The sequence below is a fragment of the Heptranchias perlo genome, chromosome 4 (assembly GCF_035084215.1).
Source record: "Heptranchias perlo isolate sHepPer1 chromosome 4, sHepPer1.hap1, whole genome shotgun sequence".
Classification (NCBI taxonomy): domain Eukaryota; kingdom Metazoa; phylum Chordata; class Chondrichthyes; order Hexanchiformes; family Hexanchidae; genus Heptranchias; species Heptranchias perlo.
The window spans coordinates 70,862,705-70,886,720 of NC_090328.1; the positions used below are offsets into that span (position 1 = coordinate 70,862,705).

The following is a 24,016-nucleotide window of genomic DNA, read 5'->3' on the forward strand; positions in this document are numbered from 1 at the left end:
TACCCATGTAACTGTCCAAATGCTTTTTAAAAGACAAAATTGTACCCGCCTCTACTACTGCCTCTGGCAGCTCGTTCCAGACACTCACCACCCTTTGGGTGAAAAAATTGCCCCTCTGGACCCTTTTGTATCTCTCCCCTCTCACCTTAAATCTGTGCCCCCTCGTTATAGACTCCCCTACCTTTGGGAAAAGATTTTGACTATCGACCTTATCAATGCCCCTCATTATTTTATAGACTTCTATAAGATCACCCCTTAACCTCCTACTCTCCAGGGAAAAAAGTCCCAGTCTGTCTAACCTCTCCCTGTAAGTCAAACCATCAAGTCCCGGTAGCATCCTAGTAAATCTTTTCTGCACTCTTTCTAGTTTAATAATATCCTTTCTATAATAGGGTGACCAGAACTGTACACAGTACTCCAAGTGTGGCCTCACCAATGCCCTGTACAACTTCAACAAGACATCCCAACTCCTGCATTCAATGTTCTGACCAATGAAACCAAGCAAGCTGAATGCCTTCTTCACCACCCTATCCACCTGTGACTCCACTTTCAAGGAGCTATGAATCTGTACTCCCAGATCTCTTTGTTCTATAACTCTCCCCAACGCCCTACCATTAACGGAGTAGGTCCTGGCCCGATTCGATCTACCAAAATGCATCACCTCACATTTATCTAAATTAAACTCCATCTGCCATTCATCGGCCCACTGGCCCAATTTATCAAGATCCCGTTGCAATCCTAGATAACCTTCTTCACTGTCCACAATGCCACCAATCTTGGTGTCATCTGCAAACTTACTAACCATGCCTCCTAAATTCTCATCCAAATCATTAATATAAATAACAAATAACAGCGGACCCAGCACCGATCCCTGAGGCACACCGCTGGACACAGGCATCCAGTTTGAAAAACAGCCCTCTACAACCACCCTCTGTCTTCTGTCGTCAAGCCAATTTTGTATCCAATTGGCTACCTCACCTTGGATCCCATGAGATTTAACCTTATGTAACAACCTACCATGCGGTACCTTGTCAAATGCTTTGCTGAAGTCCATGTAGACCACGTCTACTGCACAGCCCTCATCTATCTTCTTGGTTACCCCTTCAAAAAACTCAATCAAATTCGTGAGACATGATTTTCCTCTCACAAAACCATGCTGACTGTTCCTAATTAGTCCCTGCCTCTCCAAATGCCTGTAGATCCTGTCCCTCAGAATACCCTCTAATAACTTACCCACTACAGATGTCAGGCTCACTGGTCTGTAGTTCCCAGGCTTTTCCCTGCCGCCCTTCTTAAACAAAGGCACAACATTTGCTACCCTCCAATCTTCAGGCACCTCACCTGTAGCGGTGGATGATTCAAATATCTCTGCTAGGGGACCCGCAATTTCCTCCCTAACCTCCCATAACGTCCTGGGATACATTTCATCAGGTCCCGGAGATTTATCTACCTTGATGCGCGTTAAGACTTCCAGCACCTCCCTCTCTGTAATATGTACACTCCTCAAGACATCACTATTTATTTCCCCAAGTTCCCTAACATCCATGCCTTTCTCAACCGTAAATACCGATGTGAAATATTCATTCAGGATCTCACCCATCTCTTGTGGTTCCGCACATAGATGACCTTGTTGATCCTTAAGAGGCCCTACTCTCTCCCTAGTTACCCTTTTGCCCTTTATGTATTTGTAGAAGCTCTTTGGATTCACCTTTGCCTGATCTGCCAAAGCAATCTCATATCCCCTTTTTGCCCTCCTGATTTCTCTCTTAACTCTACTCCGGCAATCTCTATACTCTTCAAGGGATCCACTTGATCCCAGCTGCCTATGCATGTCATATGCCTCCTTCTTCTTTTTGACTAGTGCCTCAATCTCCCGAGTCATCCAAGGTTCCCTACTTCTACCAGCCTTGCCCTTCACTTTATAAGGAATGTGCTTACCCTGAACCCTGGTTAACACACTTTTGAAAGCCTCCCACTTACCAGACGTCCCTTTGCCTGCCAACAGACTCTCCCAATCAACTTCTGAAAGTTCCTGTCTAATACCATCAAAATTGGCGTTTCCCCAATTTAGAATTTTAACTTTTGGGCCAGACCTATCCTTCTCCATAGCTATCTTAAAACTAATGGAATTATGATCACTGGTCCCATAATACATTTTGTAAGGAAGAATGAGGAATGGGAAAATGCACTAGATGGAAAGATGCGGAAGGTTGTGAATGTACGGAGAACTAGGAATTCAAATACTTAATTCCTTGAAAAGGTGAGTGCATCTAGATAAAACCATGAAAAGGCCAGCACTTTGGGCATTATAAATAGGGGCATAAAGTTCAAGGCTAAAGAAATTATGATAAATTTATACAAAATATTGCTTAGGCCATTGTTAGTGTAGTGTGTGCAGTATTGGGTGCCCCATTTTAGAAAGGACATTAAAGCTATAGAGACTATACTGCATAGTTTCAGCAGAATGATTATTGGCATGGGAAACTATGGTTATGAGGAGAGACTTGAGATATTGGTACTATTGGTACCGCCACGGCAGCTGGGCAATTTATATTCAATTAATTAAATTCAATTAATTAAATTCAATTAATTAAATAAAATCTGAATTAAAATACTAACATCAGTAATGGTGGCCATGAAAGTACTGGATTGTCGTAAAAACCCATCTTGTTCACTAATGTCCTTTAGGGAAGGAAACCTGCCGTCCTTACCCAGTTTGGCCTATATGTGACTCCAGACCCACAGCAATGTGGTTGATTCTTAATTGCCCTCTGAAATGGCCTAGCAAGCCACTCAGTTGCAAAATCTCACCAAAAAAAGTCACAATGAGAATAAAACCGGACGGACCACCCGGCATCGGACCACGACAAAGGCAAACCAAGCCCAGTCGACCCTGCAAAGTCCTCCTCAATAACATCTGGGGACTTGTGCCAAAATTGGGAGAGCTGTCCCACAGACTAGTCAAGCAACAGCCTGACACAGCCATACTCTCAGAATCATACCTTTCAGCCAACGTCCCAGACTCTTCCATCACCATCCCTGGGTATGTCCTGTCCCACCGGCAGGACAGACCCACCAGAGGTGGCGGTACAGTGATATACAGTCAGGAGGGAGTGGCCCTGGGAGTCCTCAACATTGACTCCGGACCCCATGAAATTTCATGGCATCAGGTCAAACATGGGCAAGGAAACCTTCTGCTGATTACCACCTACCGCCCACCCTCAGCTGATGAATCAGTCCTCCTCCATGTTGAACACCACTTGGAGGAAGCACTGAGGGTAGCAAGGGCGCAGAATGTACTCTGGGTGGGGGACTTCAATGTCCATCACCAAGAGTGGCTCAGTAGCACTACTACGAACCGAGCTGGCCGAGTCCTGAAGGACATAGCTGCCAGACTGGGCCTGCGGCAGGTGGTGAGCGAACCAACACTAGGGAAAAACTTAGTTGACCTCGTCCTCACCAATCTACCTGTTGCAAATACATCATTCCATGACAGTATTTGTAGGAGTGACCACCACACCATCCTTGTGGAGATGAAGACCCGTCTTCGCACTGGGGATACCATCCAACGTGGTGTGTGGCGCTACCACCGTGCTAAAAGGGATAGATTCAGAACAGATCTATCAGCTCAAAACTGGGCAACTATGAGGCGCTGTGGGCCATCACCAGCAGCAGAATTGTATTCCAGCACAATCTGTAACCTCATGGCCCCGGCATATTCCTCACTCTGCCGTTACCAACAAGCCAGGGGAGCAACCCTGGTTCAATGAGGAGTGTAGAAGAGCATGCCAGGAGCAGCACCAGGCGTACCTAAAAATGAGGTGCCGACCCAGTGAAGCTACAACTCAGCACGACGTGCATGCTAAACAGCGGAAGCAACATGCTATAGACAGAGCTAAGCGATTCCACAACCAACGGATCAGATCAAAGCTCTGCAGTCCTGCCACATCCAGTCGTGAATGGTGGTGGACAATTAAACAACTAACTGGAGGATGAGGCTCTGGAAACATCCCCATCCTCAATGATGGCGGAGTCCAGTACGTGAGTGCAAAAGACAAGGCTGAAGCATTTGCAACCATCTTCAGCCAGAAGTGCCGAGTGGATGATCCATCTCGGCCTCCTCCCGATATCCCCACCATCACAGATGCCAGTCTTCATCCAATTCAATTCACTCCACGTGATATCAAGAAACGGCTGAGTGCACTGGATACAGCAAAGGCTATGGTCCCCGACAACATCCCGGCTGTAGTGCTGAAGACTTGTGCTCCAGAACTAGCTGCGCCTCTAGACCAAACTGTTCCAGTACAGCTACAGCACTGGCATCCACCCAACAATGTGGAAAATTGCCCAGGTATGTCCTGTCCACAAAAAGCAGGACAAATCCAATCCGGCCAATTACCTCCCCATCAGTCTACTCTCAATCAGCAAAGTGATGGAAGGTGTCATCGACAGTGCTATCAAGCGGCACTTACTCACCAATAGCCTGCTCACCGATGCTCAGTTTGGGTTCCGCCAGGACCACTCGGCTCCAGACCTCATTACAGCCTTGGTCCAAACATGGACAAAAGAGCGGAATTCCAGAGGTGAGGTGAGAGTGACTGCCCTTGACATCAAGGCAGCATTTGACCGAGTGTGGTACCAAGGAGCCCTAGTAAAATTGAAGTCGATGGGAATCAGGGGGAAAACTCCAGTAGCTGGAGTCATACCTAGCACAAAGGAAGATGGTAGTGGTTGTTGGAGGCCAATCATCTCAGCCCCAGGACATTGCTGTAGGAGTTCCTCAGGGCAGTGTCCTCGGCCCAACCATCTTCAGCTGCTTCATCAATGACCTTCCCTCCATCATAAGGTCAGAAATGGGGATATTCACTGATGATTGCACAGTGTTCAGCTCCATTCGCAACCCCTCAAATAATGAAGCAGTCCGAACCCGCATGCAGCGAGACCTGGACAACATCCAGGCTTGGGCTGATAAGTGGCAAGTAGCATTTGCTCCAGACAAGTGCCAGGCAATGACCATCTCCAACAAGAGAGAGTCTAACCACCTCCCCTTGACATTCAACGGCATTACCATCGCCGAATCCCCTACCATCAACATCCTGGGGGTCACCATTGACCAGAAACTTAACTGGACCAGCCATATAAATACTGTGGCTGCAAGAGCAGGTCTGAGGCTGGGTATTCTGCTTCGAGTGATTCACCTCCTGACTCCCCAAATCCTTTCCACCATCTACAAGGCACAAGTCAGGAGTGTGATGGAATAATCTCCACTTGCCTGGATGAGTGCAGCTCCAACAACACTCAAGAAGCTCAACACCATCCAGGACAAAGCAGCCCGCTTGATTGGCACCCCATCCACCACCCTAAACATTCACTCCTTTCACCACCGGCGCACTGTGGCTGTACTGTGTACCATCCACAGGATGCACTGCAGCAACTCGCCAAGGCTTCTTCGACAGCACCTCCCAAACCCATGACCTCTACCACCTAGAAGGACAAGGGCAGCAGGCACATGGGAACAACACCACCACCTGCACGTTCCCCTCCAAGTCACACACCATCCCGACTTGGAAATATATTGCCGTTCCTTCATTGTCGCTGGGTCAAAATCCTGGACCTCCCTTCCTAACAACACTGTGGGAGAACCTTCACCACGCAGACTGCAGCAGTTCAAGAAGGTGGCTCAACACCATCGGCTCAAGGGCAATTATGGATGGGCAATAAATGTCGGCCTCGCCAGCGATGCCCACATTCCATGAACAAATTTAAAAAAAATTCATTTGGAGCAGAGAAGGCCAAGCAGAAATTTAGAGGTTTTAAAAATTATGAAGGGTTTGATGGGGTGAATAGGAAAAAGAGCCTTTTCTCTGGTTGAGGAGTCAGTTACCTAGGTCATCAATTTAAAATTGTCACTAAGGGAGCAAGGAGAAATTTGTTCACTTAATAGGATGCTGGAGCATGGGATGCTTTGCCACAGGGAATTGCTGAGACAGAGACAATTATATCTTTTAAGAGAAAGTTGAATAAGTATTTGAAACAGAGAAATACAAGGCTGTTGGAAGATTATCAGGGTGGTGCAATTAGTTTTGAATTGCTCAAGTAAATTGCTGGCACAGAAAATGTAGACCAAATAACATGTTGTTCAGATTAAATTTTTTGGCAATCTCATTAGCTGTTTGTGGCTCATGTTTTAAAAATTAAAACAAAATCTATTTCCAGCAGTTGGCAATGTGACGAGTGATGTGCATCTTCCATTGCTACTATGTGCTGGTAAGAAAAATTGAGGTTGTAAAGGATCATCCTACCAGATTTATCTCCACTTAATGGGCATCATCTAAACAAGGGCCCATTGGGAGCATTTGTAAAGCAGCAACTTTTAAGTCATTAAAAGCACTATTTCATTTAGAGCAGAGAAGGCCAAGCAGAAATTTAAGAGGTTTTAAAAATTATGAATGGTTTGATAGGGTGCTGTACTTTTATCCATCATTATTATTTTGACTTATAATTGTTATCAATTTATATTTCCGAGGGGTTATTCTAGTTTTGAAGTCTCTGCTGTCCAACATGGGACTCCCTGGTCCTTTTCCTAGATAACTACCTGGTGTGTGGTTGATGCCAAGAATAACAAACTAAAGTCACCTATCTAGGGTTGTTTTCATTCTTTATATTCAAGGAATTGCTCATGCTCGCCACTCCTACCCTGCCATTTCCTCAGGCTCTTGCAGCAAATACATAGCTTTCAACTTTGGCGGTGGTGTAAAAACGGGCAAAATCTGATTGATCACCCTTTGTACAGCCTTCCCGATTTATCTTTCCATTGACTTCAAAGAAAAAGAAAATCAGGCAGTATGTATTACAGACGGCCAATCCATTACCACCCGTTTCACGCTCCTGCCGAAGTTGGCAGTTTTACCCATAGTCTTCCTTCTTGATTTTTTTTGGGGTCAAACTAACTGAAACTTTGGAATGCATTGTTCGCCTTCATGGGAGTTGGGGCTGGAAAGTATACACATGCGATATTCCTGATGTCATAACATCAAAACATTTTATCGGGACATCATTCCTTGTGATAGCAGAACAGAACCAAATTGTAGCCTCACTGTAGTAATGCGATGAGGCTCCATTCAATTCATAAAATTAAATTGAATGTACAGTACAGAAACAGGCAATTCGCCCCAACAGGTCCATGCTGGTGTTTATGCTCCACGTGAGCCTCCTCCCACCCTTCTTCTCTAACTCCATCAACATATCCGATTCCTTTCTCCCTCATGTGTTTATCTAGCTTCCCCTTAAATGCATTTATGCCAGTCGCCTCAACTACTCTTTGTGGTAGCGAGTTCCACATTCTAACCACTCTCTGGGTGAAGAAGTTTCTCCTGAATTCCCGATTGGATTTATTGGTGATTATTTTAAATTCACTCTTGGAATCTAGATCCATTAATTGAATGTAAATTTCGAGTGTTAAAGTGGCTCGTCCACTATGTCAATCTGGCGAAATATCACAGGCAAGCGGGGGGCAGCGGGTATAAAGGAAAAAGAAAGACGTGGACTTGGGATATAGGGAAGTACCATTATGTCGCATATCCCCACCAAGTGTTGGAATCCTCAAGGGAGATGGAATCGGACATGTAATCTGGTTACAGAAACGATAAAAACAACTTTAACAAAATAGTTGAAATCGTATGTCAAAATAATACACAATAAAATAATTAAAAATAACAGGCTAAAATGTGGATATAAAACAAAATAAAAACATCTGGTACAACATACACTGGACAGTTACGCATCTATGGACTCTCAAAAAAAAAGTAAAATCGTCAATTAAGATGATACATAATAAAATAGTAAAGTGATTACATAGTAATACAAACAAGATTTTAAAAATAGCATAGACACAATACAAAATGATAAAAGTGTGTCCATGAATTTGCCATAAAAAAGGGTTAAATATGTCTTCCTGAGGTGCTTTTCGTGATTATTGACGGCGACCACACCAGCATGCGAACACTCCCTGGGCTCCGCTTGTCTTCGGGATTACCTCCAACCCAGTATTCCCAGATTAATTTCCTGGTGGACGCATATAGATCTTCTCAAGTTTCGCCTTTCTAAGATCTTTAATGGAGGCCTTAGTCCTGGCGCTGCAGGAGTCAATCCAGCGGTTCAGCTCTGCACTTTGCATCTGGGTCACTGAAACACGCAGACGGGGAGGTTTTTTGCCTGGCAATCTTAACCGGCAGTGAGTAGACTCAATTTTTCTTTGTTTTCTTCTTGTGGGAAGTGATCTCCGCCAGACCACCATTGTTGTGTTCTGGGGACACCCGTGACCGCCAGAATACCCCTGCTTGATCCTTCCTAAGTCCTTTGAGCAGCCCATTTTGCCAAAGTTTGTATGTTGTATCCGGCAGGACCACGAGGAGGCACGGCTCGCTACGACTGAGAACTTAGAAGCTACACTAACAGTGACTCTCCCAAGAGACTTGGGAGCCATAGTTACTCCAGCCTAGTTCTGGTCTCCCCTGCAAGTGGAAACATCTTCACTATGTCTACTCTATCAGAACCTTTCATAATCTTAAAGACCTCTATTAGGTCTTCTCTTTTCTAGAGAAAAGAACCCCAACCTATTCAATCTTTCCTGATAAGTATAACCTCTCAGTTCTGGTGTCACCCTCGTAAATCCTTTTTGTACTTCTATCCTTTTATAATATGGAGGCCAGAACTGTTCACAGTACTTGCACAAGTGTGATCTAACCAAGGTTCTATACAAGTTTAACATGACTTCCCTGCTTTTCAATTACATTGCTCTGGAAATGAACCCCAGTGCTTGGTTTTTATGGCCTAATTAACCCGTGTCGCGACTTTTAGTAATTTGTGTATCTGTACCCCAGATCCCTCTGCTCCTTTACTCCATTTAGACTCTTAGTTTCCAAGGGGTATGTGGCCTCCTTATTCTTCCCACCGAAATGTACCACCTCTCACTTAGCTATATTGAAATTCATTTGCCAATTATATGCCCATTCTGCAAGTTTATTTAAGTCTTCCTGCATTTTGTCGCAGTCCTCCTCGGTATTGGCTATTAACCCCCCGATTTGGTGTTGTCTGCAAATTTTGAAATTGTACTTCCGGTTCCCGAGTCTAAATCATTTAAGTAAATAGTGAACAACAGTGGTCCCAGCACTGATCCTTGTGGAACTCCACTTTCCTGCCTTTTGCCAGTCTGAGTAACTACCTTTAACCCCTACTCTCTTTGTTCTGTAGCCAGCTTGCTATCCATTCAGCTACTTGTCCCCTGACTCCACATGTTCTTACCTTAGTCGTGAGTCTACTATGTGGTACCTTATCGAAGGCTTTTTGAAAATCCAAATATATTACATCCTACTGCATTACCCTTGTCTACATATTCTATTACTTCTTCAAAGAATTTAGTAAGTTTGGTCAAGCATGACCTTCCCTTTTGAAATCCATGCTGACTATTATAATTTCAGTTCAAATCGATGAATGAAAGTGAGCCAACAAGGCAAGTAGGTCTAGAACTTTGGGCGCACCCATTTTTACTGCACCTGATTGGTGAGGCCCGAATTGGCCCCGATATTGGGCCGCAGACCTCCTTTCCATGAAGCGGGTGAACTGCGGAGAGTGAAGAGGCAGGTCACCCGGCAAAATGTGGTTGAAGATTGGGCCACTGCGACACTAGCAGCAGCCCTCCGGTAAGTGAGGATGGGAGAAAATGAGTCGGGAGATAGTGGTGACCAGGAAGGGTGATTGCTAGCTGGAGTGGTGGCGGCTCCTGCTCCCCCTGGCTCCACATTCAGTAAGTATATTTTAAAAACTTACTTTGTTTGTTGGGCTGCACGTAGGCCTGGTTTTCCCGAGTACAAATCAGTTTCCTTTGGCCAAGCCAATCTTGCATTGGGGGCCTCAAACAGGTGTATAGTCCCTTATTTGCAAATGTATAGGGCCTATCGCCTGTTTCAGGTGTGGGCACTGCATGTCAATGTTTTGACCTTTATCAGTATGGTGGGTGGTGCACTTCTAGCTCATAATTAGTGTGTGCTTGCTGCCCGCTATATTGGAGGCCTTTTAGCGCCCATTTATCGGGCGCTGCACTGCCGAATTTCTAGGCCGTGATCTCTCTTTTCATGCCTGAATTCCACTGGTATTTTATATTAGATCCTATTACAATACTGATTCAAATAACTGAAACTAATTTCTACCTGAAGTGCTCAGATAAATTGATAGTTAACATTCTTCCTCAGTTAGCTTTCTGCAAGACAGTTTTTTGTTCTCTGGATGTGGGTGATGCTGGCATTGCATTTATTGTTCTGAGAAGGCGATGGTGGGTTGCCTTTTTGAACTTAGTGATTGTTTTACAAATGAGTGGCTTGTTAGGCTACCTCAGAGGGACTAGTCATGTGTTGGCCAGAGTAGATAAGGGTAGCAGGTTTCCTTCTCTGAAAGATATTAGTGAATCAGTTGCTTTTTACAATGATCTAGCAGCTTTCATGGTCATTTTCTTCTAGTGCTAGCCTACCAATTACTAGATTTGTGAGTTCAGTTTCACAACTTATCATGGAGGGATTTGAACTCATGGCCTCTGGGTTGCTAGTGCAGCATCCTATTTAAAAATAGATACTCTAGCATTGTTCTATAGCAACATTTTATAAAATGTTGGCTTGAAAATAAAACTGAACTATAATTCTGGAAAAAGTCAGTGTTGGAAGGGCAAACAATGGTTTTTCGTAAGAGAAACTGAAACAATAAAAACTGGGTTTCTCCGTAACACCAAGAATACTGACACAATGAATCATTTTCTCTAAATGGGGTATAGATCCTTTTAAGCTTTCATGGTCAAATACTTTTTATTTATTGTCTTGATTTTTTTTTGCCCATATGTGCGGGAAGATCAGAATAGTTCTTCTTTTGGTCATATTTAAATATTTTGTAATTAGTTGATTTTTTTAATCTTTAAGATGATCAGTAAAAGTCGTGCACGTCTGCCACAAATTACAGCTGGAGAAAGCACTTTGGAAGATATCATGGCCAGAGCCTATGACTGTTTTGATATACAACTGAGTAGTGTTCAACTGCTCTATGCGAAACCATGTATGTATTCACTTAAATCTTTAAAATCTTCAAAAATGTAAAATTATTACTTGGTACTTAATGGCCTTTTTGTCAATGAAAATAATGAGTAGAAGATTTTTTTAAATGGTATTACCTGGTATTTTGAGTGACAATTGACTGCAATAGTCTATCAGTATTGATTTTGTTAATTTAAACCAGATAGTTTAGTATGGTAAAAAAACGTGGATTTTGATGCTGGTGGGAAAAAGGAATTCCCTGTATCTTATAATTATCAGAGGGTAAAGAATTAACTTAACTAGCCTTCGATGTTTTGATCTAGATGAAGACTGGAAAGCAGCTCGCAAAACAAAGCAATCCTCTCAGCACATCTTGCACCCCATGGAATTAAAGCTCGAGTTTAGCAGAGCAATGGTTGTCTCTGATGCAAGAATGCCAAAGTATGTATGTATGTTATCAGGTGGGCGAAAATTGAGTTGCAGATGTAAAAATTGTTCAGTAAAGGTAGAAGCACTTAAGGATGATGTATTGATAACTTAATGGATTAAAAGTGAGCATTGATCATAGTTATACAATGTTGTATCATCTGACATGTTAAACAAGACATTGATTATTCTGACAATGCTGAACATTAATTTACAGAAATGTAACAACATTGAAAACTTTATAAGGTGATGTTGATCTTCCACCTAATGGTTCATTTTCATTAAAACATAATTGTTATATAAAATGAACTTTCTGGTATAAATCCAGTCTTCTCAGTAGTATAGTGGATGGGTACGGAGGCATAGTGGTTATGTTACTGGACTAGTCATCCAGAGGCCTGGACTAATAATCCAGAGTCATGAGTTCAAATCCCGCCATGGCAGCTGGGGAATTTAAATTCAATTAATTAAATTCAATTAATTAAATAAAATCTGGAATTAAAATACTAGTATCAGTAATGGTGGCCATGAAAGTACCAGATTGTCGTAAAAACCCATCTGGTTCACTAATGTCTTTTAGGGAAGGAAACCTGCCGTCCTTACCCAGTCTGGCCTATATGTGACTCCAGACCCACAGCAATGTGGTTGATTCTTAATTGCCCTCTGAAATGGCCTAGCAAGCCACTCAGTTGTAAAATCTCGCTACGAAAAGTCATAAGAATAAAACCGGACGGACCACCCGGCATCTGACCACTAGGCACCGGACACGACAAAATGTACCCGAGGTGGGGGACTTCAATGTCCATCACCAAGAGTGGCTCGGGAGCACCACTGCTGGCCGAGTTCTGAAGGACATAGCTGCCAGACTGGGCCTGCGGCAGGTGGTGAGCGAACCAACACAAGGGAAAAACTTACTTGACCTCGTCCTCACCAATCTACCTGTCACAAATACATAATTCCATGACAGTATTGGTAGGAGTGACCACCGCACAGTCCTTGTGGAGATGAAGTCCCGTCTTCGCATTGAGGACACCGTCCAACGTGGTGTGTGGCACCACCACCGTGCTAAATGGGATAGATTCAGAACAAATCAAGCAGCTCAAAACTGGGCATCCATGAGGTGCTGTTGGCCATCAGCAGCAGAATTGTATTCCAGCACACTCTGTAACCTCATGGCCCGGCATATTCCTCACTGTACCATTACCAACAAGCCAGGGGATCAACCCTGGTTCAATGAGGAGTGTAGAAGAGCATGCCAGGAGCAGCACCAGGTGTATCTAAAAATGAGGTGCCAACCTGGTGAAGCTACAACTCAGGACGACATGCATGCTAAACAACGGAAGCAACATGCTGTAGACAGAGCTAAGCGATTCCACAACAAGCGGATCAGATCAAAGCTCCTGCTGTCCTGCCACGTCCAGTCGTGAATGGTGGTGGACAATTAAACAACTAACGGGAGGAGGAGGCTCTGCAAACATCCCTATCCTCAATTGTGGCAGAGTCCAGTACGTGAGTGCAAAAGACAAGGCTGAAGCATTTGCAACCATCTTCAGCCAGAAGTGCCAAGTGGATGATCCAACTCGGCCTCCTCCCGATATCCCCACCTTCGCAGAAGCCAGTCTTCAGCCAATTCGATTCACTCCACGTGATATCAAGAAACGGCTTAGTGCACTGGATACAGCAAAGGCTGTGGGCCCCGACAACATCCCGGCTTTAGTGCTGAAGACTTGTGCTCTAGAACTAGCTGCGCCTCTAGACCAAACTGTTCCAGTACAGCTACAGCACTGGCATCCACCTGACAATGTGGTAAATTGCCCAGGTATGTCCTGTCCACAAAAAGCAGGACAAATCCAATCCGGCCAATTACCGCCCCATCAGTCTACTCTCAATCATCAGCAAAGTGATGGAAGGTGTCATCGACAGCGCTATCAAGCGGCACTGACTCACCAATAACCTGCTCACCGATGCTCAGTTTGGGTTCCGCCAGGACCACTCAGCTCCAGACCTCATTTACAGCCTTGGTCCAAACATGGACAAAAGAGCGGAATTCCAGAGGTGAGGTGAGAGTGGCTGCCCTTGACATCAAGGCAGCATTTGACCGAGTGTGTCACTAAGGAGCCCTACTAAAATTGAAGTCAATGGGAATCAGGGGGAAAACTCCAGTGGCTGGAGTCATACCTCGCACAAAGGAAGATGGTAGTGGTTGTTGGAGGCCAATCATCTCAGCCCCAGGACATTGCTGCAGGAGTTCCTCAGGGCAGTGTCCTCGGCCCAACCATCTTCAGCTGCTTCATCAATGACCTTCTCTCCATCATAAGGTCAGAAATGGGGATGTTCTCTGATGATTGCACAGTGTTCAGTTCCATTCGCAACCCCTCAATTAATGAAGCAGTCCGAGCCCGCATGCAGCAAGACCTGGACAACATCCAGGCTTGGGCTGATAAGTGGCAAGTAACATTCGTGCCAGGCAATGACCATCTCCAACAAGAGAGAGTCTAACCACCTCCCCTTGACATTCAACGGCATTATCATCGCCGAATCCCCCACCATCAACATCCTGGGGGTCACCATTGACCAGAAACTTAACTGGACCAGCCATATAAATACTGTGGCTGCAAGAGCAGGTCTGAGGCTGGATATTCTGTGGCGAGTGATTCATCTGACTCCCCAAATCCTTTCCACCATCTACAAGGCACAAGTCAGGAGTGTGATGGAATACTCTCCACTTGCCTGGATGAGTGCAGCTCCAACAACACTCAAGAAGCTCGACACCATCCAAGACAAAGCAGCCCGCTTGATTGGCACCCCATTCACCACCCTAAACATTCACTCCCTTCACCACCGGCGCACAGTGGCTGCAGTGTGTACTATCCACAGGATGCACTGCAGCAACTCGCCAAGGCTTCTTCGACAGCACCTCCCATACCTGCGACCCATACCGCCTCGAAGGACAAGAGCAGCAGGTACATGAGAACAACACCACCTGTTCCCCTCCAAGTCACACACCTTCCCGACTTGGAAATATATCACCGTTCCTTCATCGTCGCTGGATCAAAATCCTGGAACTCCCTTCCTAACAGCACTGTGGGAGAACCTTCACCATATGGACTGCAGCGGTTCAAGAAGTCGGCTCACCACCACCTTCTCAAAGGCAATTAGGGATGGGCAATAAATGCCGGCCTCGCCAGCGACGCCCACATCCCATGAACGATTTTTTTAAAAATTGCATCCGCAGACAGCAACAGAGGTGTTCATTTAAAAGAAAAACTTCTTTTAGGAATGTTTGATAAGTAATTTGTTCATTAAAGTGGATAGATTCCTGGGGAGCAATCACAAGTGGGACGAAAAGTCAGGTAGCTGAATTGAGTGTGGCTTGACTAGTTCAATACCAAATAGGAAAAGACCCACACCAGTGTTTCCTGAACCGTCTGCCTAGAGGAAAAAAAATGCGACTTAGTTGGATGATGACTTTGCTTAGAAGTCCCAGTGCTTGACCAAGGTTAAATCACCAGGTTCAGTAGATGTGATCATTCTTCCTCATTTGTTATTATGATGCATGCAAAATCGGATGCTGCTGTCATTCAGGAGAACATCTGGCTATATTGTGCCATTAATGGGGTAATTTTTGTCAGTGCTTCACATAAACCCTTGTTTAGGCTGCACCCTTTGTTCCTTGTTCTATCATCAGCGGTAGATCTCTGCATTATCTCCAAACCGGATTTTTTTTCTAATGGCTGTATATTCCTTATTCAGTTCAAAACAGTTTGGGATTTTCTTTTACAATCCTTGTATTTGTAAAGAAAAGTTTTTTCATTTCTTACTGAATTTCTTGTATTTATGGTCTACAAATTACTGTAACATTTTTTGAAGATGTCAACTTGTGTCATTATTCACTGTGGACTACCCTAATCAGTCCTACTTCAGTCGATCCCACCTTTAACCACTGGGTTTTAAATTTTCATTGATATGAATTCATAAGAGCAAAGGAAAGGTAAAGAGAAGAAACGTGCATTTGGTCTATTAAAGTTAAATCCATAGTACCCTATTTCCATGCCTTTTTAAAGTCATATATCTTTGTACTTGTCCTTACTGGTGTTGATTTCTAAGTAAACTTCAATTTAATAATATTGTGGACACCAGTTCCATAAGGCCATACTGCTTCGATATTATAAACATTATCTTGAATACTTGTAAGAACTAGGTCTAGAAACAAATTCCAGAAACAAACCTGTACCACACTCAGGTTCTGATTCTGTTGTCTCACTTTTATTTGGGCATTTCCAGTTTACACTGAGTTGATTGAAGTCACTTCTTATTGTGGCATTATTGTCTGTACATACCCTTTTTATTGCACAATGCTGTCATCATTTTTACTCTGCCCAGAGAGTCTGTACCAGAATTTTATTGTTAACCCTGTCTTCTGCCTGTTTATTAACTAAAGCCAGTCTGTATAAATGTTTTTAGATCTATATTTCAGATGGAATGTACTTTGCTATATACAAACCAAGATTTTGAGATGAACAAAAACATTTAAAGATCAACTTAGGTTTGTTTCCCAATGGAGAGTAAGGATTGTTTTACGCAAATTGATTGTAGCTCTAATGCACTGTGTTTCCTTCCTTTAAACAGATTTAAAGTTTATGGTGGACTTGCTTTACTTTCAATTTGCATCTCGGACCAAAAACTTACTGGCGTTTTAGGATTAATTGAAAGTATTCCTAAACCGGAAAGACGTTCGCCACCACCAACCTTAAAATCTCTTCAGGTAGGCTTAAATGATTATATTTGAAGTGAAAATTCTGTGGAATGCTGTTAAGTATTGTTTGCTTTTCAGTTGGAGAAAATATGGTTTGTTCATGAAACGTATATTCTGCAATACATTATGGTGCGTTTCTAATTTGTAGTAATTGTAAATTAACATCCTTGTGTAATTGTTGATCTGACTGGAATAGATATCCTTGAGATGAATATTTTTTCCAAGGTTTGCTTGAAAAGAGAATGCCTTTTTGAGGTAAGTTAGTGAATATAATTAGTCTGATTAATTTTATCTTTGTATATAATGTGTGAAATTTGTTTAGATGCAGAAACTGTCGCCTGATATGACGCCACGATCTGTGCAAAGAAGATCACTGCACAAGGACCTGTACTCTTCTGTTCTAAGTATGGCAGGTGAGATTTGCTGAAATACTGTGTTTCAAAAATATAATCCATTCATATTGTCTAAGTAGACAATAGCATTCTGCCGTTACCCTTTCTTCAAACCCCTCAACATCCTTACTTTCCAAGTAAATATCCCTCTCCCTTTTATTGACCTCAGTTGTTTGTGTCTGTGGTCTTCTGGACAGTGCTTTCCACATTCTGACCTTCACTGTGTGAAGAAATCTTTCCTGAATTCATTTTTACTGCCAAAGGTTGTTATTTTCTTGATTTTTAAACACCTCAATAAGATCACCCAGTTATCTCCTTGTCTGTAGGGAATATGGTATAAGTTTACCTAGTCTCATTATAGCTAAATCCTTTCAGCCCATGCATCATCCTGATGAATCATTACTGGACTCCCTCCAAGTCCAGAATAACCTTTCAAAGATGGGTACCCAAAACATAACGCATAGTATTCCACATGAAGTATGACCACTTCTTTTGTCTAACTCCAGAACTTCTTTTGTTTAACTCCAGTAGTATTAGTTTTTATATTCTATACCTTATATGAAGAAGCCCAGGTTCCCATTGCTTTTGCTTTTTGTGCCATTCAGCTTGCTAGTGTATCTGGATCCCTTTGTTCATCTCCATCCATTTGTTCACCTCTAATCCTCACTTCTCTCTCTGTGGAAACCTATGAACAGTTCAAACATACCTTGTTTTCATTTGGTAAACAGCGTATGTTCTCAAAATTGTATCCTTTATTTAATTTATATAGTTCCATGTATATGGCCTTACATTTTTACCTGCCATTTTTAGCCCATCTGCTTTTTGTTGAAATCGGCTAATCTGATATTGCCTGTGTTACACTATCGACCAAAGTCAAAATGACTTCCCTTAATTGCTGCTAGTGATTTTCTTATCACCTAGCCACATTGTTGGATATTATTAACAAATATTACATTATATAAGTATCCTGTTCCATATAGTTTCTGAATAGTGTAAACAGCTTGTTCCCTTGCCGAGTTATATACATTGTTAAGAAATGTGTGCATGGGAGGAGACACAGACGGGGTAAACTGGGACATTTTTAACTGATGATATGAAATTAAGAGTGGTAAGGATGGCTTTTCTTCGAGACAGACTGAGGCAAGTTTCTAAGGGGAAAGAAAGACCATTTACATCTATAATAGTATTAATGAAGATACATAATTTTTGGACATATAGGATGACTGTCTATCTTGTTTTAAAATTCCCCATGTAAAATGTATAACCAGATTTAACTTCCACAGATTCAGATGACGAATTCTATGATGCTCCAAGTTCACCTGTAGATGAAGTATCATTTCAGACAGCAAGTGAAAATTCATTACAAAGTTCAGAGTCTTTACGCCGGAAACAGTTGAGAAAGCAAGATTCTCTGAAAAATATGACTCAGTTCCAAATGCAATTTGAAATAACAAAGGTAGTTTTATTTATTTTTTTCTGTTTGAGCTATGGCCCCGATATTTACAGGGAGGCGAAGAGGGGGTGGGTTTAGCGGGCAGGAATCCCGGAAATACGGGTTCCTCAGAGGTCCTGCTGAATTTAAAGGCAGGACCTCGTTTAAAGGTTTTGAATCCATTTCCTGGCCTCAGCCAGCCAGATTGAGTGGCTGGCTGGCTGTTGGGTGGGTTGGCCTGTGGCACAAGGCTGCAGCCGGGAGCGGAGGGAGGGAGAGATCATGGGTCGGACATCGGGGCAGGGAGGGGTGTGGTGGTGGAGATCACGGGTTGGATGTGTGGGTGGAGGGGTCCAATTACAGGGCTGGAAGCAGGTAAGCTTGGTGGGCTGGGAGGAAGCACTCGTGTCTATAGTCTTTGACACGGTTGACCGCACCATCCTCCTCCAACACCTCTCCTCCGTCAACTAGCTGGATGGGACTGCCCTCGCCCAGTTCCATTCATAACTATCCAGTCGTAGCCAGAGAATCACCTGCAATGCTTTCTCTTCCCACTCCCGCACATTACCTCTGGAGTCCCCCAAGGATCTATACTTGGCCACTTCCTATTTCTCATCTACATGCTGTCCCTCGGCGACATCATTTGAAAACACAATGTTAAGTTCCCCATGTACGCTAACGACACCCAGCTCTACCTCACCACCACCTCTCTCAATCCCTCTCTTGCCTTTGATTCGTCATGCTGCTTGTCCGACATTCAGTACTGGATGAACAGAAATTTCCTTCAATTGAATATTGGGAAGACAGAAGCCATTGTCTTCGGATCCCCACCAGGAACTCTGTTCCCTAGCCATCCCTCTCCCTGGCCACAGCCTGAGGCTGAACCAGACTGCTCGCAAACGTGGCGTCCTTTTTGACCCTGAGATGAGCTTCTGAACCCATATCCGCTCCATCACCAAGACTACCTACTTCCATCTCCGTAACATCGCCCATCACTGCCCCTGCCTTAGCTCATCTGCTGCTGAAACCCTCAGCCTTGCCTTTGTTACCTCTAGACTTGACTATTCCAGTGATCTCCTAGCCGGCCTCCCATCTTCCACCCTCCGTAAACTTGAGCTCATCCAAAGCTCTGCTGCCCATATCCTAACTCGCACCAAATTCCGTTCTCCCATCAGCCCTGTGCTTGCTGACCTGCATTGGGTCCCGGTCCAGCAATGCCTCGATTTTAAATTCTCATCCTTGTTTTCAAATCCCTCCATGGCCTCTCCCCTCCCTATCTTTCTAATCTCATCCAGCCCTACAACCCTCCGAGATTTCTGGCCTCTTGCACATCCCCAATTTTCATCACTCCACCATTGGCAACTGTGCCTTCAGATGCCTAGGCCCTAAGCTCTGGAATTCCCTTCCTAAACCTCCCCATCTCTCTCCCTTGTCCTTTAACACGCACTTTAAAACCTGCCTCTTGTCCTAATTTCTCCTTATGTGGTTTGGTGTCAAATTTTATTTGATGTTCCTGTGAAGCACCTTGGGATATTTTACTACGTTAAAGGTGCTATACAAATGCAAGTTGTTGTGAGATAGAACTCAGTGGAGACAAAAGCCTGTTCCACATAGAATTGTTTAAAAATTCTGAAAAGGACTCTTAGTAATTCAAATAGTTTTATTCGGTTGATTTCAGAAAACATTTGAGTATTGGGGAAGGTTAAGTATTGCATTGATCTTTATCTGCTCATTTAGTTTGCTTCTGTACACATTTACATCTTTCAGTTAATATATCTGTAGTTTACCCTGTCACTGTTTATCCACCTTATGGCGAACTGCTGACCTCTCCAAAAGTGCCCTGTACTGAATCCAGTGCAGGAAGATTGTACAAGGGTAGATTGTGAATTTTGAGGCATGCTGTCCCAATCACTTCACATATTAGTTAAGTTTTGGTTCGTAGGAGCCATTGGACCTGCCTTTATGAAAGGTGCCTTTCTGATGAGCATGAATAAACTGTTGGGAAAAAGCTTGGATTAGAGCTTGTACAACCAGTCACAATTACATTCTGTACATTGCAATTGGCTTAGTAGCTACAGAGTGCATCTTTGTAAGACGCCACTGATCACATGAGATAATGTATAGGGGCTTGAGCTTGATGGAATATCAGAACTTTTCAGGACAGATAAAAAGAAAGAACTTGCATTTATATAGCATCTTTCACTTCATTAGAATCATAAAATCATATAGCACAGAAGGAGGCCATTTGGCCCATCGTGCCTGTGCCAGCTCCTTGAAAGAGCTATCCAAATAGTTGCACTCTCCTGCTCTTTCCTCATCCCCATAGCCCTGCAATTTTTCCCCTTCAAGTATTTATCCAATGCCCTTTTGAAAGTTACTATTGAATCTGCTTCTGCACCCTTTCAGGCAGTGCATTCCAGATCATCATAACTTGCTGTGTGTAAAAAAAAAAATCATCTTATCTTCCCCTCTGGTTCTTTTGCCATGGATATCCCAAAGTGCTTCACAGCCAATGTATTACTTTATCAAGACAGGACATGAACGGTCAGAAATGAGAACTGCACCAGCTTCCTATGATATCATTGTTAATGCACTGAGCGAAACCAGGCTGGCTGAAGATCGACAATGAAGATAGCACTGACTTTACCTTTTTCTGTAGCTATCCCATACTCTATGTGGGTTGGTCAGATTATACTTGCTGATGACTAGCTGCTCCTAATCATTAGTGCTGTTTGCCTGGCTAACATCCGTTATCCTTCTCAGGATGGGTGGCCCTACTGGTACCAAGGCTACTCCCAATATAAGAGGTATGCAAGCCCCATCACCATGCCTCATTGTAATCAAGAATAATACCTTGTGCATCATACCTGGTTATTTACTAAAGCTACCAACTGCCTGCTCAACAAACTGAGTAAGGGAGCAAATCTGCACCAACTCTAGAAACGTGCACTCCTCCATTTTCCCTCTGCTGTTTACCGATTCAACATCTGGATAATTGAATTCCCCCCATGACAAATTAATGCCCTTTTGGCTGCAGAATGGTACATAGTAAGGGTGGAACCAAACCTAGAAAGGGGGAGAAAGATAACTCAGAAGGTGGGGTAATAGGATACATCTCTCATTTATTACATGGTGTTTCAGTTTTAAAATGTAGTTTACATGTTATAATTCTGTGTTTAATTTCAAAATTATCTATCTAGATGTCACTGGGAATCTATCGTCATGTAGGGGATACTGACACCCCTGTATTAGAGCTGGAAATACTAGGACTTGGTACAGAACTAAAACTGCAAACATATGATATGACCTCACACACATTTCTGAAAGAGGTCAGCTTAAAATGTCCAGAGCAGACAGGTAAGAGGAAAAAGACTTGAGGTAGTTTTCCAATATTAAAATTATTTTAAATATTTAAAGTTCTTTTTAATATTACTGAGTGATTACAACTTGCACCAGGTTAGGAATAGTTATGTAGTTAATGAATAACCAGATTTATAAATGAAGAATTCTGGAATTCTTGTCCATAATTTTCATTTGCTTACTTGATTTTTTCCATTGAAAATAAGTGGTGAACACTTCCATGAATAATTACCATCACTGTTATAGTAAGTTGGCTGGTATAGTAAAGGAGCTAAGAGTAATCATTCTGAGTCCATAAAACTTGCTATTCAATTAGGGTGGACCAGTAATAGAACAAAAATATACATTTGATATGAATCTTCTCCATTTTTCAGTTAATGCTGGTGCATGTACAGTACGATATTGTCAGTCATCAACTTGGGGACATTTCCTTTAGGAAGTTTCCTTCCTTAGACTTTCCTTTTCAGTTGAAAACACTGTCACCTTGAGGCCACCCTTTATTTCTCCTCCAAGAAGCAGTAGCATCAAACCTGCAATATAGTGAGGGTACAGAACCCTTGAAGAATCACGATGAAAAAAGTTCTAAATTAACCAGAGTAACAGGAAAGAGATGTTGGAATATCAATTGAAGAATGAGGAAACCATATCAAAATTAGACTATCCATCATTCTTTAATTGTTCAACCTCTTCATATAATGGAATATAATAGAATAACAAAGTAGTGCACATGTTTGGTGGTAGTTTCTGAGGGACCTAGATTTTTCAGGATAACATAGAACAATTCTACGTCAAAGCCCTTGCCATCTTCGGCTGTGATGTGAAGACAGTAATAGTTTATAAAAGTACTTTTACTGTTCCAGGTTGCTGCATTACAGCTGGCCTCAAGAGTAACCATGTGAATTTTGGCCTGTGATATTTTCATTGCAAAAGTGGAACAGCTCTAATTTTCCTGATTGGTCCTTCCATGGAGTACACATTCCACAGCCTGATTGTGCCAAAACGCAGTGGATCAAATTAGTGATCATAGGATTAGTGAATAAAATACTTCCATTTAGCATTGTAAAACTTATATATGGATAACAGTAATATCTCTACAGTCAGTTGTTACTAGAGATATACCTTCTCTAAGATTGAATCTCTGAAATCCATGCTGTCAGTCAGAAGCTCTGGGGATAGATGTACCGGGTCTATCAAAATCTCCTGTCTGAGGTCATGATGGGTTAGCCTACACAAAGCCAGGAATTCAGAAACAACGTTTTCTATAATCTCTTCGTCCCGAATCCTGTGAAAGATCCATGGTATGAGGAATAAAAGGGAGATATGCATATGGGATCCATTCCCTTCAAAGAAACTAGGACATGCATCCAGAGCTTGCTGTTCTGTTGTCTGGATAAAATTGCTGTGGGCTTTAGTTTGGTTAGGTGATAATGAGAGATATTTGTGGTAGCCTTATTTCTTGAAAAGCCTATAAAAAGAGTATATTTTAAGGATAGATTTTGCTTCCACAAAATATCAGCAACTTCGTTCTACTTGCCCATGAGATGTTGGGTTAATCGATCGGCTGCAATTGATCTGCCTGAATGCCGTACCTGTATCACGTAGTCCTACTCTACTTGTTAATATAATGATGTGGAGATGCCGGTGATGGGCTGGGGTTGACAATTGTAAACAATTTTACAACACCAAGTTATAGTCCAGCAATTTTATTTGAAATTCACAAGCTTTCGGAAGCTTCCTCCTTCCTCAGGTGAATGTGAATGTGAAAATTGCTGGACTATAACTTAATATAATGAACTGCAGTAGTTTTGTTAATCCATTTTTTCACAACTTTGTATTGAAGCTTTTTTGAAGTGATTCAGTGCTAGACCTACAGTTTTCAACTTAAACTGTTTATCTTGCAAGGATTATATGGAAGATCTTCAAGTGAGGTTTCCACTCTCTCCCTTCCCCATTACCAAGAAGGGAATCAGTTATTAGTGGAAGTAATTGAAGGAAAAAGTAAAGGAACTATGTGGGTAACAAGAAGTACATTCTGCGACTCCCAAACCACTCAGCAGAAATTTCAAGTCAGCAGGGCTACTGCAGTCAAATGTTACATTCGTAAAAAAGCTGTCTACATCCCAGAGTGGGTGGTAATAGGCCACGATGTGAAACAACAATTGAACTAATTTTTTTAATAGACATAAAGTTACATTCAACAGGAGAAACTCAATTTTAGAAAGGTCACAAGGTAAAATGAAAGATCTTGTTAAGAAAATAATTTTTTAGTGTGTCAAACATGAGCATTTTGTAGATCTTTTCTCTAGTGTTAGGTAGCTTAAAAAGTAGGAACAGGAGTGGGCCATTCAGTTAGATCATGGCTTATTTGTAGCTCAACTTAATTTACCCACCGTTGCTCCATATCCCTTGATAACCTTACCCAACAAAAATCTATCAATTAAATAAAAAATTTTAAATTTCAATTGATCCAACATCTACAGCCTTTTGGGGAGAGTGTTCCAGATTTCTACTACTCTTTGTGTGAAAAAGTGCTTCCTGATTTCACTCCTAAATGGTCTAGCTCTAATTTTAAGAT

At 42.6% G+C, this 24,016-nt stretch overlaps 1 protein-coding gene across 5 annotated transcripts in view; it reads left to right on the top strand.

The window, feature by feature from the left end:
* vps13a (vacuolar protein sorting 13 homolog A) overlaps positions 1–24,016 on the top strand; it is a 366,579-nt gene that overhangs the window by 119,993 nt on the left and 222,570 nt on the right. For all 5 annotated transcript variants that reach the window (XM_067983108.1, XM_067983109.1, XM_067983112.1 and 2 more), the window contains exons 21-26: positions 10,965–11,097; positions 11,399–11,516; positions 16,131–16,266; positions 16,580–16,670; positions 17,933–18,105; positions 21,282–21,438. In XM_067983108.1, coding sequence (XP_067839209.1) covers positions 10,965–11,097; positions 11,399–11,516; positions 16,131–16,266; positions 16,580–16,670; positions 17,933–18,105; positions 21,282–21,438 — 808 coding nt within the window. The remainder of the gene's footprint in view (positions 1–10,964; positions 11,098–11,398; positions 11,517–16,130; positions 16,267–16,579; positions 16,671–17,932; positions 18,106–21,281; positions 21,439–24,016) is intronic.